Genomic DNA, 17823 nt, shown 5'->3' on the forward strand with positions numbered 1-17823 from the left:
GTTCGTCCGACATGAGGCAAATCCGGGTCGTCTCTAACTTCTTGTAAAATTTTGTTTAAGTTGGGTATTTCTTTTTTGTAAAAAAATTCGTGAATTTTCCTTCGAATACCATTTTTGGCAAATTCATCAATTTCAATAGGTTTTCTCCCCCTCTTTGAGTATTCGTTTGTATTTGGGTTAGCTATACCTTTTTTTTTCTTTCTGATAGGAACCTATATATTGTTGACTCCCCTACGCCCGTCATGTTGGCACAACTCTTGATTATGTTCTGAACAGTGTTTGTGGGATTCTGAGAAACCAGAGCATCGTGAACGTTCAAAACAATAGTCTTCTCTCTTAGTGAATAGACATACTTACTCACTGTACGCAACAGTACCGGTGTAAAACTTGATGATGTTGATGATGATGACGAAACCATCGCAAGCAATCAAACAAAACAAGCAGGAACGAAAGGTACGTATATGTTTGTAGGAATATGAAAAAAAGTTACTCACGCACTGCACAAAATTCGCAAAATAAATATTAGAGACGTTAATTACTGCCGCAGACGCCGAAACACCAAAGAGCCGTAAATTAAATGCGATTAAAAAATGTACTAAACCAAAAATTATTCTCGTTCGTAACAACTTCATCCTTTCAAGGCAAGTTTCGAATATAAACTGAAGCTTTATATTTAATGAATAAACACCTCAGGAACCTCCGCCTATGATTTTACGAGTTTTACGACCGTTTTATGACTTGGGCCCTCATTTTGTGCTATCGACAAATTATGAACGGACTATAGTCAGTATAATTTGAGGAATACAATCAAATATCACACACCAATTGAACAACTGCAAATGAATCAGTATTTATACAGCACTGAGAGCGAATTGTGGTAAATGAACCAATTTCTCCTCACTAAGAGACAGCAAGCAGTTTCGCTCGTCTTCTTAAATAAGTCCGGCTGTACACACTGCTGTAAGGTGCTGAAAGATTGATGCACTGCAATCAATAAAATATATCAATGAATAAAACAATTGTTAACCTCGCTTATCAAGCAAAAAATCTGAATTGGACCATCCTATCGTACGCGCGCCACCTACCCAAGCTTGCTTGGATATTCGGTGGCCAAATATCTGGCTATCCGGCTGCAAGGTTGGCCGAATATCCAGTATCCGGCTAAAATGCAATCCGTTTCGTTTTCAGTTACTAGCAGAGGATAAAAAGCTCATAGAAGCTCATAGGTGGCATTTTTGTGTCACGTGAAATGTTTAGTACTTACCCTGACCACCGGAGGGCAATGGCACTACGGTGTCAGTATTCAATGTGAGTATCAACAGAATTGGGTATCTAACAGTCGCTGACAACTACTCTGCCGGATCATATCGAAGCCGGGATGTACGCCAAAATTAAATTAAATTGAAATACCGACTGGTTTGCCAGCGACTACGTCTCAATTCTGTTGGTAATCACATTAAAAACTGACATATACTGTCATCGCCCTCTGGTGGTCAAGGTAAGTACTGAAAAGGCCACTTCTGAGCTTTGTATCATTTGTTACTGTTAAACTCAATGTTTAATAAAACATCATGCAATTTACCGAAGTGAATTCTTCTGTAACTTTACTTCGACTTCAAACTCGAAATTTTGATAGCAATCAAAGAATTTTCAGTTTGAAGTCAAAATTTTGAGGTTAAAGTCGGAATTTTCAATTTGAAGTCGTAATTTCGAGTTTATGGGATTGACAGAGAACTCATTCAGAGAATCAGAGGGCTTATATATATATACATATATATATATATATATATATATATATATATATATATATATATATATATATATATATAGTGTATACCAATGAGGGTTACAGTGTTCCATGTAAGTGCAATTTATTACCATTCATTTAAAGTAGAACTTATGTGAATGATATCTGATTTTTATTCCACAACGAATGTTTGAAATACAAACTGTTTCAGGAGCACTTTCTTTCAGTTTGTGTCTGAAAGTTACTTCTTTGCATGATCTACACATCTATGTATAGAGTTCCTCATTTTAAAATTGATTACTTCCTTTCTTTCCTTGGAAGATTTCGTCATCCTTGTTTTTTGTATCAAGATGAAGTAGTAGAAAGCCAAAAACTTTATTTCCCAACAATTAATCACTTCTAGAAATATAACCCCTTCAATTCAAATAAGATTCCTTCGGGCTGAGATTAAATCAAATAGGTGAATGAATGACATTACAATGTCATCGATGACATAAGCAGATCAAGCTTATTCCGTGACATTAAAAAATCGTAATTCATGAATGAACTGTGTGTATTTTCTATAATGTTATCCAATTTGGTACTGAAGAGCCTTGGGGCAAGTGTATCAAGGCGAAACATCGGTGTATACCAGTGAGGGTGACAGTGTTCAATGTAAGTGCAATTTATTATCATTCATTCAAAGTAGAACTCATGTGAATGATATCTGATTTTTATTCCACAACGAATGTTTGAAATACAAACTGAGTAGAGAAAAGTATCTTCTGTATAATTCAGTGTTCATATAGAAGTATTTGTTTCGAAAGAATTTTTTTCTTTCGTATAATTCAATGTTTATATGAAAGTAGCTGTTTCAGGAGGAATTTCTTTCAGTTTGTGTCTGAAAGTTACTTCTTTGCATGATCTTCACATCCATGTATAGAGTTAATTATTTTAAAATTGACTACTTAAATCCTTTCCTTGGAAGATTCCCTCATCCTTGTTTTTTGTATCAAGATGAAGTAGTAGAAAGCCAAAAACTTTCTTTCCCAAAAATAGAAATTTTCATTTCTCTTTTCATTTGATAATAATTGTTTCCACATTTTTGGCGCCAATTTGTGATAACTCAAAGATGCGATAAAGTGATTCTTTATATGAAAGACAACGTACAACTCTCCACTTACTGGGGAATTTGGTGAAATTCTGAATAGAGGTTTTGGGCAGTTTCTTTTGTTTTTGCACTTCGAACAAGCCGGTTTTTCGTCTGCACTCACAGTTTCCCTCTTTGGAAAGAAATTCAAGCATTGTGACAGTTTTCATCAGTATTCTATGGTTTGGATGAAGACAAATCATACAATTGATCGAAGGTTACCGATGAGTGTACACAATCCACAGAGTAGATTTTAACTGACCGATGAAATTAACCAAAATATTCTCTTACCAGCTGGTAGATGGCCATGCACAAACCCAAATTTGAGTAGCACTGCATATTACCTTGAACATGAAATTAACCGAATGGTAATATGTAAATACCACTACAGATACAACACTAATTTGAAATTACTGTGCAATCTCTTTCATCCCTCTCAAGTAGATTTCAACCCTGCCACTGGTTCAAAATCAGCCCGTATGAATCTCACAGTGAAACTTCGAAGTAAATTCAGGGAGAACAATTTCTTACAAGACAAAGAAACTCTCGGACCTTCAGTTTCGGCATAAGCCCAGGCGATTAAAATGGCTTTCCAGATGTGCCTAGGTAAACAATTTCTCCCTGGATTAGCCAAGGTGCACGGCTTCGGATAAATGAAGTCATTATAAGTTGTTTGCATTTCAAGTTTGACGATGAAACTTTTGACGGAAGACTTGAGTACAGTTGTGGACTCTATCGTGAACAATGGTGCTGAATACAATTGTTGATGAACACAAGCTCATTGATATAGGGTTGCTCAACGATTATTATCCAACTACGTTCTTTTTTTATATGGGTTTTGATGTTCAACTATTCATTATCAGAAGTTTATGTATCTGTTGTCGATTCATCCACACCTGACAAATGAATTCATCTAGATATTGGTTATCAAACAACTGTGCTGTAATATTAGCGCACCTACCAATTTCATAATGATGTTGAACTATCGATTGTGTTTCTTGACTTGAATAAATAATTCTGAGAAGAAAAGTGACCCGAAAATTTGAGTGCTTTCAAATTTGCTACACGAATTAGCAACTCAGGTACCTTACACCAACATGGTGTAAGGAATACTTACTGTCGATCAATCCCAAGAAGACTAAGATAGCCCTTTTCACCAAGGAAAAAGTTTATTGGGCTTAAAACCTCCCGAAATCTTAAAAAGCAAACTAAACTTCTCTGAAGAGGTGAAATATCTTGGTACTATACTCGACAGGAAGCTAACATGGAACTCTCACCTACAGAGTAGAGCAAAAAGAGCATATGTGGCTTATGAGCAATGTCGGAGGACAGTGGAAAGCGTATGGGGTCTTTCACCCCGTGTGGTCACCTGGACCTACACTGCAATAATTAGACCTATGTTAACGTATGGAGCCATTGCATGGGGACCAAAAGTTCTACAAGCAAAGGCTATTCAAAAATTATGTCAAATACAGCGACTGGCTTGTTTAAACATCACAGGAGCCATGAGAACAACACCAACCGCGGTAATGGAATTAATTACGGGTCTGACCCCCTTGGACCTGTACGTTAAGGAAGTTGCGTTAATGGCCATGGTACGATTGTGCACGGCTGGTGTGAACTTCAAAGTAGGAATGGATCAATTGAGTCTATGGCGAGAGGCGCTTACTGCACAAACTCCGCTGCAATTGAACCGATGTTTGTGTTTAATAAACCTTACAAAATACAAATAAAACAGAACATAGAGTCAGATGCTACATATGCAATACGCATATATACAGACGGCTCAAAAACCAAAGAAGGCTGAAAATGTGGAGTGTACTCCAGATCACTAAGCCTAAGAATTAAGTGGGGAATGGAAAACATACCAGCGTGGTCCAAACAGAACAGGATGGTATCTCAATCGCCACAAAGGAATGACCAGAAAAAAAATTCTGGCAAAAACATAACAATCTGCATTAACAGCAGACAAGCACTATTAGCCTTGAACAGACCATGTGTAACCTCAGGGCTAGTACTAGAGTGCCACCAAGATTTAGCCAAAGCCTCGGTAAATAATAACATCATCCTGAGGTGGGTTGAAGGGCACGACAGAAGTGAAGGTAATCGTATTGCCGACTCTTCAGCCAAGAAAGCGGCTGGTCTAAAAATTATAGGTCCTAGTGGCACCTTTTACCAGTAACACCAATGATCAATCCCTAGAGAGATGGGATGGAATCAAAGAATGCAATGTTGCCAGGATCAACTTGGACGACCCTCGAAATCTTGCGCCGAAGAAATATCTGGCGATGACCAGGAAAAATGTACGCCTAACAGTGGGATTTCTGACTGACCACTGTTACCTGAGGAAACACCTCCTTAATATGGGGCTAGTGGACACACCTCTATGCAGAAGGTGTTAACAGAAAGATGAAACTGTCAGGCATGTCCTATGCGAGTGCCCGGAGATATCGTTAACAAGACAGTGTGTGTTCGGCGAGTCTTGGCCTACACCTGCCGATATAAAGGAGATGTCCCCCAGTGATCTGGCCACCTTCCTGGGAAGGACAGGATGGACGATGGTCTAGGAGGGCAACACCTCTGGAGGATGTACAATTGGTCACATGTGACTTGAGTGCTGTGGGCTTACACTCACCCTCCCTACTCTACAGATATCAACTCAAGTTGGGCTTGACTTAAAAAAAAATATTTTTTGACTCCATGTTGTACGGCAATTGTTTGGAATTCCAGAAACTTCACATACAGGGTTTGAAACTACTACTTTTGCATCCATCTAGAAATTAGAGGCTGTATTGAAAAAAAATTAAGCCAACTATAATAGAGGTTGAAAAAACTTAAAAAACAAAGTACTTTTTGTACAACATACCCCTCTCAGTTGGATACATTTATTACAGGGAACTTGCAATGCATCTAGACATTTCAAAAATTTGGGTCACTCTGAAAACCAGGCTTTCATAACTCCCATCATCCCTCTTTGAAAGTAGAGGAGAGAAATTATAGTCAAACATAGCCAGACCTGATGAATAATGGTGGATTTGAGGTGCTGTTTTTCTTCACAATTTTTTCTCATAGTGTGGTAAGTAATGTCAAAAAATAATTCCCAATTGTTGCTCTTTCCTTTTCTAGAAACTCCATAGAGGATATCCTTGAAAATCCAGAAACAACTGAACCGGAACCTTCAACAAACTCTGGTTTGACTTTCTTCCTCATCCCCCACAATGTTGTTGTTTAATGGTGGTGAAGTATAAAGTCACATCGATAATAAGCTATTTCGATCTAGGCCAACCAGATATCGATGCATTCTTGTATTCCCTACACATTCCGATGTAACAAACCTGAACATAATTTCAAATGTATTTCAAAGGAAAATTCAATGGTACACAAAAGGACGAACGATCAAAGGCGTCAAACAATCGACTAACGGTAGCACCGTCTTCAATTCTAACGTCTAGACGATGACACAGCACTTAATCGGTTTCAGTTTGTATGTATATAAACCCCCGTTAGTGCAACTACCTAAATTTATCCCCTGTTGAATATTCGAGCGATTTTGTCCTGGGTAAATGTTTGGCAAAAGGGGTGAAATCATTTGTAGTCGCCTCTTATAACTTCCTCTCATGGGAGAATAATTACCTTTTGTTGTCCTGGAATTGGGAATTAATTGAAATGCAAGTATAAGGGTTATTGGGGTTCTGTGGAATTTTGTACAAGAATGCAAATTTTTCGTGTTATAAACAGTTTTCTGAATTACTCAATATATTTTTTCATCAAATTGATTGGAGCTGATTGATGTGGAACTATTTCCCAAATAAGTTATTTATCTAACGGTTTGTTTTTTAAAAAACTTTACTGAACTCATTACTCATTCAAAGCACAGATAAGAAAACATAGATGACAATGAGGTTTCACTACTATCAATGAAATATGAAACGTATGGATCATTCACCTAATATTCTTTCATATACAGCAAAAGAGAAAGAAATTGAAAAAAAAAGAACTTTAAATGTTCAAACCCGTCTCGGATATACTTACACAGTAGTTTGAATGGACTGACGCCTATCAGAAAACAACTACTCCACTGGCTAATACCACGAATGGCGTTGGATTATATCCGTCAGGCGTCAGTGCAGGAATCTTCACAGAAAATTTCCTGCATATGTAGTTGGCAATACAACTGAAAGAGGTGACCTTCAATTTTGGAACGGGAACACTTGCAGACCGGTTTTGGGCTCCTTAGCCACTCGTCAGTGCAAGATAGTGTCCATCATCGACCTAAAGTCAATGATATTCCAACAACGGGTTCTGACCCTGTTTTGCGATCTTGACGACGATCGCATGCTTCCACCTTCTGGGGAAGTGTCTGAGGGCCAATGAACTGTTAATTATATGTAACAGGTATTCAACGCTGTTATCCAGGAGCCTCTTCAATAACTTGTTGGTTATTGAATCGACCCCCGGAGCTTTCTTGGCCTTCGCGGCCCTGATGTATCCCTTCAGCTCTTTCACAGAAGCTGGACGGATGTCATCATCGTCATCTTTCCAGAGGATTCGGTGAACCCGGTCTTCCAACAACATATCGCGGTCGATGACGTCATCGTCGTCAACAATAAGCTGAAACTGACGTTCCATCGTGTCAGCAAAGGCTAACGCTTTGTCGACGGGGGAGTAGCACACTCCGCGCTCTCCGTGAATGGGTGAGAGAGTAGTCTTCTTCCCCTGAGCCTGCGGGTGACTCGCCAAAGCTCGTCACTCCCAGGTACAGAGGGTTCCAGTAGCTCTTCTCAACTTTCGTTTCGATGATTAATGATATATCGAAAATCTAAATGTTGAACATCGAATAATAACGCATATTGATGGAATAAATGAAGCAAAAGAAAATTCAAATTGTACAAAACCTGAAGAAACCATAGAAATAGTTGATAAAAATCAAGTAGAATCAGAGATGATAAATTCAGAAAAGGAAACGAGAAATCTTGAAAGTAGATTGTCAAATATTCAAAATGAAACGTCAATCATTGAAATGTCATCAATAGGTTCTACATCTGAAGTAAATCAGAAAAGAATTACAAAAAGGCCAGTCTGGTTAGATGACTTTGAAATCTACACTAAATACAGATTCAATAACAGAAAATGTACCAGAAAACTATAAAGATATTGATAATTTACCACAAGATGATGCAAACAAATGGAAAAATGCGGTGAGAGAAGAATTAGACTCCTTAATGGAAAATAATACGTGGACTTCAGTGGACTGCCCTGAAAAAGTGGAACCTATAACAAGCAATTGGGTGTTCAAGCAGAAGAAAAATGTGAATGGACACGTAGAGAGATATAGAAGTAGACTGTTAGCAAGAGGTTTTCAGCAGAAAGAAACCAGTGAATAAAGAAATGTATGCTCCTGTTGCAAGATAACCAACAGTTAGGTTATTTATGTCAGTAGCAGTCCAATACAGATACCCATTGTTCCAGATGGATGTTAAAACTGCCTTTTTGTATGGATTTCTAGAAAAAAATGTATATATGGAGGTTCCGGAGGAAATGGATTGCGAGAATGGACAAGTATGTGAGCTGAATAGGTCATTATATGGCTTGAAACAATCACCATGATGAATTTCACTAGTTCGGACTTCCATTGTCTACTATATAAAATGATTTGAAATCCCTGAAACAACTAAAAAAGAAGAATCAAAAATGAATAGCTGAAAATAAGAATTATATTAACCAAAATAAACCTGTAATGAAATAATAGTTAAATAAAATACAAGTAAAAATAGAACAATTGAATAAATAAAAATTAAGAAAAGGAAAAAAAATAAAAAATGAAAAGTGGAGAGATTCCAAGTCACGTTAGTTCACGACGTTTCGATTGTTAGAATCTACAATCGTCTTCGGGTGATGACTGGACTGATTTCTTCGAGAGATGACTATTTATAGGTCGTTCGAGTACTTTCACTTATTCCCGCTTTCCATTTTCCGCTTCACTGGTTCCGTGGGAGATGACCGTTTTGGCGGGAGTTGGCCATTTTTCGCTTGATGATGTGTTTCCATATGTTGCGTATTTCTACGCTGGCTTGGCTGAATACGTTGTTGGACAACATGTATGCGGCTTCCTTGAATTTTCTCCTAAACCAATGTTCCTCTCTGTTCAAGATCTCAACTTGAGACCACTGTATGTTGTGTTGATGGGTCCAAACATGGTCTGCTATTCCTGATTTGCTGGTTTCCCCTCGCTGTGTGTGTTTCTTGTGTTCGGCAATGTGAGCACAAGAATGGCCTCTTAGTTTCACCAATATAGGATTTTCCGCACTCACAGGGTATCCGGTAAATGCAATTCTTGGAATCGCAGTCCGCGTTTAGTGGCCTGGTTTTTTTGTGAGGCTGTGTTACCGGATAGTGTTACCGAATCTGAAGCAGGTTCTGATTTTGTACTTGGAACCAATTCTTCTCATCCTCTCCGATAATCCTCTGATGTAGGGAAGTGCAAGCACTGGTTGTGACGGCTTCTCTTTCTTGCGAGGCTCCTGCTGTCTTCTAGCCAAAGTCTTTTCTACCATCGCTTTGGAGTAGCCATCATCACCTTCAAACAATCACCATGGTGTTGGAATGAACGTTTCAGTCAATACTTACTGAAAATCGGTTTTGACAGATCTGTCAGTGATTACTGTTTACATACCAAATTCTGTGATGATGAAATAATATATTTGGTTCTTTTTGTCGATGACTTCTTAATGAAAATAGCCAACAAGGAATAGAGAGAGTGAAAAGGGAACTGAAAAAGAATTTCATATGACTGACCTTGGTAAAGTAGAATTATATATGGGAATGCATATCCAACAAAATTTGGAGAAAAATGAGCTGATCATCAATCAGAAACGAAATATTGAAAGTCTTTTGAGGCAATATGAAATGGAAAACTGTAAATCAGTAAGTACCTACTCCAACAGAAAAAGATTTGAAATTAGAGAAAATTTTCGACATTAGTCTGAAAACTGATAAACCGTACAGGGAACTCACTGTTAGTCTTATGTTCATTATGCTAACTGCACGTCCACATATTTGTTTTGCAGTAAATTATTTGAGCCATTTTCAAGATTGTGCAGGAGAGGAACACCGGAAACACCTCAAGAGAATTTTAAGATATCTACGCGGAACTTCTGAACTGAAACTTTGTTACAGGCGACGAGAAAAGGCTCCAGTAACTACTGGCTTTTCTGATTCTGAATGGGTAAATGACATCGATAGGAAATGAACTTCTGGTTATTTGAATCATTTGGAAATCTGATTTCTTGGACAACAAAGAAACAACTGTGTGTTTCACTTTCAACTACTGAAACTGAGTATGTTGCTGCTTGCAATGCTGCTTGTGCAGGAATTTGGTTGGAAAATCTGATAACTGACATGAAAATAGACTTTTGTAGTGTCATACAAATATTTGAGGACAATCAGGGACGTATTCAGCTTTCCAAGAATCCCGATACAAAACGGTCCAAACATATTGATATCAAATATCATTTCATCACAGAAAAAGTAATAAGCGAAGAAATGGAGCTGAGATATGTGGAATCGAACGGGCAAGAAGCAGATGTACTGACGGAAGGACTGACGAGAGATATGTTTTTAGAGCTCCAAAGTCTATTAGGATTGAATGATGGACTTCTTATTCAGGCGGGGTGTTGAGTTATGAATATGAGAACATCATTCAGTTCAGTTGATTTATAATTTTCATTTATAACAGTTTTTTCAATAAAAGTCAAAAGAAACATCATTTATTCAATTGAGGGAAGTTGTCAATTACAAAATAACGTTACCTACAAATACAAAGTGGTGAAAAAACATTGAAAAGTTTTATTTCTCCTTTTTAATATTACCAGATTTTTTTCCCAACACCAAACCGTTATTTTTAATGATGATCTCCTACCACTTAGTACCAGTTACATTCATCAATTTATCAATACATGTGCAATAGAGGCTCTCAGTGAAAATGCAATAATGATATATTTTTCAACTTACATGAAGTTTGAAAACTATCCTTAGGGATTGAAAACATTTCTTCCTCAACAGAACAGAAAATTATACAGCAAAAGAGAATTACTTTTCTCGAGATCAATTACCCTAACACCAAACTGATATTTTTGCACTCGACGCGCGTTTCGCCAACAAAGTTAGCTTCCTCAGAAGAAGAAAGTTGATACCTAGTCTAGTCTGGTTAGTCCTTACATACTAAAATTTGTTACCTGAAGTTGTATACCTGAAGTCCAGTATGGAATTTCTCGGAATTTCCAGCTGGGGCCTTGGATTAATACATATTTTTCCAAAAAATTTCAACGAGTTTCGTCTTCTTGTATCGAATAACAAATTACAACTGGGAAAGGAGCGCAGAGAAAACAGTTTACCGCCCTATTAACATCCGGAAACCTTCCTCTGCACACACGGGAAAGCAATAGGAGTGAGAGCATTTCAGAATCCTCAGAAACAAATTCCAATTGAGAGGGTTCTCGTGCGATAAACGATTTCAACGAAAATAGAACTCGTTTCTAAATCAAACAGGAGCAACATTCCCTATTTTCCAAACCCAATATTGACACAAACCTCTCACCACGATGAGCGTATTCAAAATACACTTCGATATAATGCAATAAACTTGGAACGTCTGCAGAAAAGGAAAGACTGTGAACTTCTAGAGTTTAATTCTTTCGACTGAAGAATTTCGTTTGAGTTGGCGTTTGAGACGGTAAGTGACGAATTTGATCAAATCGTTCATGGCGGTTCAAGAGATTTTTGAGTCAGTCAGAATGCGTATAGACTTTTGTAATGAATGAGCAAATAACACTTGAAGATGATCACTTGGTGATCGAAACACGTGTTGAGGTGTTAAAAATAACGATTTGATTTTGGGATAAAACTCAAGTAATATTCATTACTACACCAAAGGTTTCAAACAGTGCATCACGAGTAAATAACATATTGTTGTCCGTTTTTGAAACGCTTTCATTAACTTCACTTGTATGTTTGTTTGTAACCAACTCCTTTGGACTCGATTTTGACTAACTTCAAACGGACAGATTTATTTGAAACTTTGTACACTTATTAAGAATCTAAAAATCGGTGACAAGACAGTAATTTCATAAGTTCATCTTGTTATTCTGATGCCAGGATCGCCAGGATTGAATTTCCTTACACAGTATCTGTGTGAGAGCAAGTGGGACAATCATACTATCTGGGCATGCGTATAAATATATTGTTTATTAAAACAAATGGGCTTGAAATAGCAAGGCACCCACTTTCTAACACGTTTTGAACCATCAACGCCCAGTTCTTCAGCCATCCCACGCACTGTTTGTGATATGTCAATCTCCATCAGGCTCCCCAAATCCTCGTCCTGGATTACTGTAGTTTGACCACTTCGGGACTCAACTTCGAGGCTGAAATCTCTAAAGCGGAATTTTGCAACGGAAGAAGTGAAATACCACCTGCCCTCTTGACAGATATTGCATTGATATTTCTGCTCTCTGATTCCATTCCATTAGTGGTGAGCTTTCATATCTGTTGAATTGAATAACCTGATGTATGTACAGTTGAGTGCAGGTAATCAGACTACATTCACATCAATTCCCTCGTTTTTTCAGTAAAACTTGTTTCGATTCTTGAATCTTTATAGTCCTGGATGAAATCTTCGAAATCCATCGGGCGCTTGGGACTTTCTCAACGACATCACGTTAGCGCATATTCCATTGATTACGATTTGTTTTTTTTATTTAAACAAGCTCCGCATAAACCACAGAGGGTTATAAGCGGGGTACATTACAAGTTATAATAGATATATACACACATTTATAGATATATACACACATATATACGAACTTCATATTTGATTGTATACATTAATTGTCTTCATAAATTGTATAATTTTCTCCACATTCTTATTCAAAGTAAGTTTTATGTTCTCGCTGATGTTCATTAGTTTTCGTTCTTCATTGTAGTAGGGGCAGAGACATGATGTGTTCCACTGTCAACGGTGTATAGCAAAATTTACATAATTTGGGAGTTTGTTTCTTGAATAAATGTTCATGTGTTATTCTGATGTGACCAATCCTCAAACGAGTAATTGTGAATTGATCTCTTCTGGTTAAGTATGAGTAGTTCTGTTTGATCAATTCCGGATTCACTTTGAATAATTTATTTGCGGTTTGCTTTTGCCACCTTTCTGTCCAATCCTGCGAAATTTTCGTTCTAATAAAACTATATAAATCTTCATGATGAACTTTATATATATATATATATATATATATATCGCTTCAGGGTTCTCAAAGGAGTTACGTGCTACAAAATCTGCCTTTTCTTTACCGAGAATACCAATGTGAGAAGGAACCCATACTATTTCCACCGAACGATTGTCATGATATAGTTCTTGAAAATCAACTTTGATTTGATGGAAAAGCGGATGCTTTGGGTAAAGTTGACGCTCCGATTTTTCTTCATGTTCCAGGCGACAATCCCTCTTATGTTCAAGAGTCGGGTACTAAGACTTCTCTCTATATTACCTATATAGGAAGATTTATATCTAGAAGGGATTGGTATGTCTCCTGTGTGGCTGAAGTTACTGCAGAGTATTTAGCTGATCTTAAACTCCCTTTGGTGGTTTTTGTTTGCTTGAATATGAATTTCAAGTCATATATATTTAGAATTTTCTCAATGCTGTCTCCAAATGAGCCTGTCAATGGAAAAATTTTCCATTGGCAGGCTCGTTTGGAGTTGAATTGACATTTTTACTGAACGGTTGTTCATTTGGGTCCATTGCTTCATCGCTTCGTAAGCCATCGCAGTAGTAGATGAAGTGTCATACGTGAAATCCTGCGCAACACAGTAAACAAACTCAAAAAATAGCTTCGATCGAGTCATTTCCAGCAGTTACTAACCGTAACCTATACGACCGTTATTCAACAGAAAATCTTTGCTACTGAATTGTGTGCGGAGTGATTGGTAAAATCCAGGCTCATACTCAACTCAAAGGAAATATTCTCGGACAGTCAAGTTCTTGGCTTCTGCCGAGCAACGTCTGAATTGGCAGTTAATTGCCAAAAACGACTCTACCCAATGAAAAGACCTAACAAGTTGCCTCTGATTTGGATTCCTGACCCTATTGGCCTGGGAGGAAATGAGGCTGCTGACTCTCTTGCGAAGGAGGGTGCTGTAAGCAGCTTGATCGGTCCAGAACGCGTCATTAGCATTACTTCAGGTTTTGCCAAACAAACATTGAATACCTGGATGGCAAGAAGATTCAAGAACTCCTAGCGAAATTTTCCAAGGTTGGCTCAACCAAGAAGGTCATTTATCCTTCAAAGCTTGGAACTAAACTGTCGTTCTTGTTGTTGTTGGACTACAGTAGGGATGAACTACGATGTCTAACAGGCCTCTTCACAGGTCACTGTCTTTTGAATCATCATATGCAGAGAGGCGGACTGTCGAAAGACAGTGTGTGTAGCCTCTGTTTGGAAATTGATGAAACAGCAGGGCATATACTTTATGCCTACCCTGCTGCGGACCGAATGAGGTTTTCAGAGTTTGGCAGAGCCGTACTCTTGCCATCTGGCCTGAAAGACCACTCACCATACAAACTAATCGGCTTCGTTAAGGAGCTGGGTTTATTTGGTCGAGTTTGAATAGGAATGAGCCACAATAAACCCTTGTGGATTGTGGTGGAGGGTCGAATAGATCGACTCACATTTGACCTAACCTAACCTAACCTGCGAAATGTATGAATCTATATCATCACAAAATCTGCCCAAAAGTAATAAAGGGTGTTTGAGAAGTACACCAGAGTCTCTATCATAAAAAATTCTTTCGGCAGAAGAATGAAATGTCTAGATATCATATCCAAACTCTATAACGCAATTCAATATGATATTTCCACCGTTGAAGGTTTTCAATACCGCGGCATGTGTTTTTCTATGCCAGAGCACACAGGCATTTCTATTTGAGGGTTTTCATTAGACTTCAGCAGATTCTTTATTGATTCAGCTTAGTTCATTTTCCAAATCGTGAAAGATTTTAACCAAAAAATAACTAGAAATGATAGTTTTTCTACAAAATAGAATACAATGATGACTTTTTTTATCTACCCCCTTTGATCTTCCATAATCTGAAAATGAATATAAAAATTTGTACTGAAAAACTTCAGTTCACACCGAACTTTTCAGTTCACGCCGAAATTCTAATGATATTTGTAGTTTTCTTCTTTGGTTCATTTTGTTCTCAAACATCTTTTAAACTTTTAATAAAAATCTCATGGAATAGGGAGTGTGTGAATCTCTTGAAAGGAATGAACTGAATATCAGTACTGAATATTAATGAAACGTTCCTGGCATTTCCCGAAATTCTAATTATATTTGTAGTTTTCTTGTTTGGTTCATTTTGTTCTCAAACATCTTTTAAACTTTTAATAAAAATTTCATGGAATAGTGAGTGTGTGAATTTCTTGAAAGGAATGAAATAAATATCAGTACTGAATAATAATGATATTTTCCTGGCATTTCACAACGCGCTATTGAATTTGATAATTCATTCCCCATGCAAAAAGTCGAAGTCAAAAAAAATGAAACCATGGATTACAACAGGATTGAAAATTTCTTCGAAAATAATTTCATGGAAAATAATTCCATGAAAATCAAAAAATGAATAGATAAGTACTATTTGATGACACCCATATCGATTTCAATTTGAGAGCCACCGGTAGACAGCTGTTTCGGCCTATTGAGCATCGTCAGTACAGGGCAGGCGGTCTTCGATTGAAGACAAAGTGAGAAAAACCAAGAAAGTACTTGATAAAAATAGCTGTGTGAACGCAAGCGAAACATTAGTTGGTTGATTGGTCAAACCACCAACACTGACATAAAAACTTGGCAAGTTGACTTGGGTGTAACACCAATAGGTGGTTCCACTTATGTTTCGCTTGCGTTCACGCAGCTATTTCCATCAGGTGCTTTCTTGGTTTTTCTCATTTTGTCTTCAATTGCCCGCCTGCCCGGTACTGACGATGCCCCATAGGCTGAAACAGCTGTCTACCGGTGGCTCTTGAATTGAAATCAATGGGAATGATCGAAAAGTACTTATCTATTTATTTTTCAAGAAAACTATCAAAATCACCAAAATCTTGTGAACACAAGATCTATCAAATGAAACCACAAATGTGCGGTTGGCTCCTGTTGGTGGCTCCGTGCATTTGTATTTGTATCTTTTGGTAACCAAGTGTTGCCCATCCTTACACTTGGCTGCATCATACTGATTATGGGCCAAAAGCCCGAAACACGTGTCTATGGTTTGCCACTTTCATGAGTGCTATGTCCGATATTAACTTCTGTTTCAATATCAAGACACTCAATAACTTTCATATTTGTATAATTTCCTGGACCCGGATGTCAAGCAGGTAGCTATAGCTGCCTCCGTGGTGATTTTGATATTTTTCTTGTGAACACAAGATCTATCAACTGAATCCACAAATGTGCGGTTGGCTCCTGTTGGTGGCTCCGTGCATTTGTATTTGTATCTTTTGGTAACCAAGTGTTGCCCATCCTTACACTTGGCTGCACCATACTGATGATGGACCAAAAGCCCGAAACACGTGTCTATGGTTTGCCACTTTCATGAGTGCTATGTCCGATATTAACTTCTGTTTCAATATCAAGACACTCAATAACTTTCATATTTATATATATATATATATATATATATATATATATATATATATATATATATATATATATATATATATATATATATATATATATATAATATATATATATATATATATATATATATATATATCTGTCTATTTAAAAAATATGTTCTAACTTTACTTTTTTGTAGGTGTTTTTATATTCAGATTTTATATTTCAATACTTTGTCCACAAGATTTAATCTCAATGGCAATAAAGTATATTATTATTATTATTATTATTATTGTTATTAAATTTAGTATGCTTCGTATATCAGATCTTTCAAAATTAGAAAATCTTCGTGAGTTGTGCATGTTTGTCAAATATCACGTGAGCCCTCATAACGAAAATATACTTCCAAATTCTGCCAGCGAAAGTGAATATTTGAATCATATTTGATATAATTTAAGACACATCAGCTTGAACCCTTTCCCACTCACCAAACACCAAATCTCATTCCAAAACCAAACACCTCTTATTTCCGACAGACTCACCTCTCACCAGATTGAAAGTATACAGAACCCACTCCAATATTATTTTCTGCTGGAGGTCCGGAAATTGGAATTCATCTTGCGCCCTCCATAGACAGTCGGCGATTATGTCGAGAAACCAAAACTGAATCGCATTCAGCTTATAGTCCCTGCACCCCAAGATGTCGGAGAGCTTCTCTATCGCAACTTTGACGCCTACATCTCTCACGAAGGGGAGTTTAACGTCGTTCAGCTTCGGGAAGGCGTCCGGCAAAGGAGCTACTTTGTAGCGCGAAAGCGGATCTGCGCGTGATGGAAATTCAGCGGTAGATGCTGGAGACGGATCGTTACGTTCACGGTCCAAAGATTTTTGGCTGAAGTCTCTGCCGGAGGATGATTTTGGAAATCTTTGAGAGCTGCGTGAGCTAATTTCGAATTTTTGGGACAGATTCTTGATTTTCTTTTCGGACATTCGAGTGTTGATGATTGTTTTGACAAGTATGTACTATGACAAAATAGATTGAGGTTATATTTTAGAAGTCTCCAAAAATGTGGAGTCTCTAATGAGATTGCATGAAATTAATGATTCAACTTTTCAAAACAAATCTGTCAATTATTTTTGTTTAACAAATATTTTTCCCACAAGTGTATCGTCCAATATCGTTTAAGTTTCTCTAGAATGTTATAGATGAGTTATTGCAGAAATTGTTTTGTGATTTTTGCAAAAATGGATAAATTTTCGTTTTGAGGGCACCCGTCGATTAT

The 17823-nt window shown here is 37.4% G+C and overlaps 1 protein-coding gene across 1 annotated transcript in view; it reads right to left on the minus strand.

The window, feature by feature from the left end:
* The window catches only part of LOC111517180 (uncharacterized), a 39201-nt gene extending 21605 nt beyond the window's left edge, over positions 1-17596 (minus strand). Inside the window, 1 exon segment of the mRNA XM_023173254.2 lies at positions 17083-17596. Coding sequence (XP_023029022.2) covers positions 17083-17530 — 448 coding nt within the window. The 5' untranslated portion in view covers positions 17531-17596.
* Between the last annotated feature and the right edge of the window lie 227 nt (positions 17597-17823).

The sequence above is a fragment of the Leptinotarsa decemlineata genome, unplaced genomic scaffold (assembly GCF_025532065.1).
Source record: "Leptinotarsa decemlineata unplaced genomic scaffold, Ldec_3_MD MMD2_tig00001064_RagTag_RagTag, whole genome shotgun sequence".
In the NCBI taxonomy this organism is placed as follows: domain Eukaryota; kingdom Metazoa; phylum Arthropoda; class Insecta; order Coleoptera; family Chrysomelidae; genus Leptinotarsa; species Leptinotarsa decemlineata.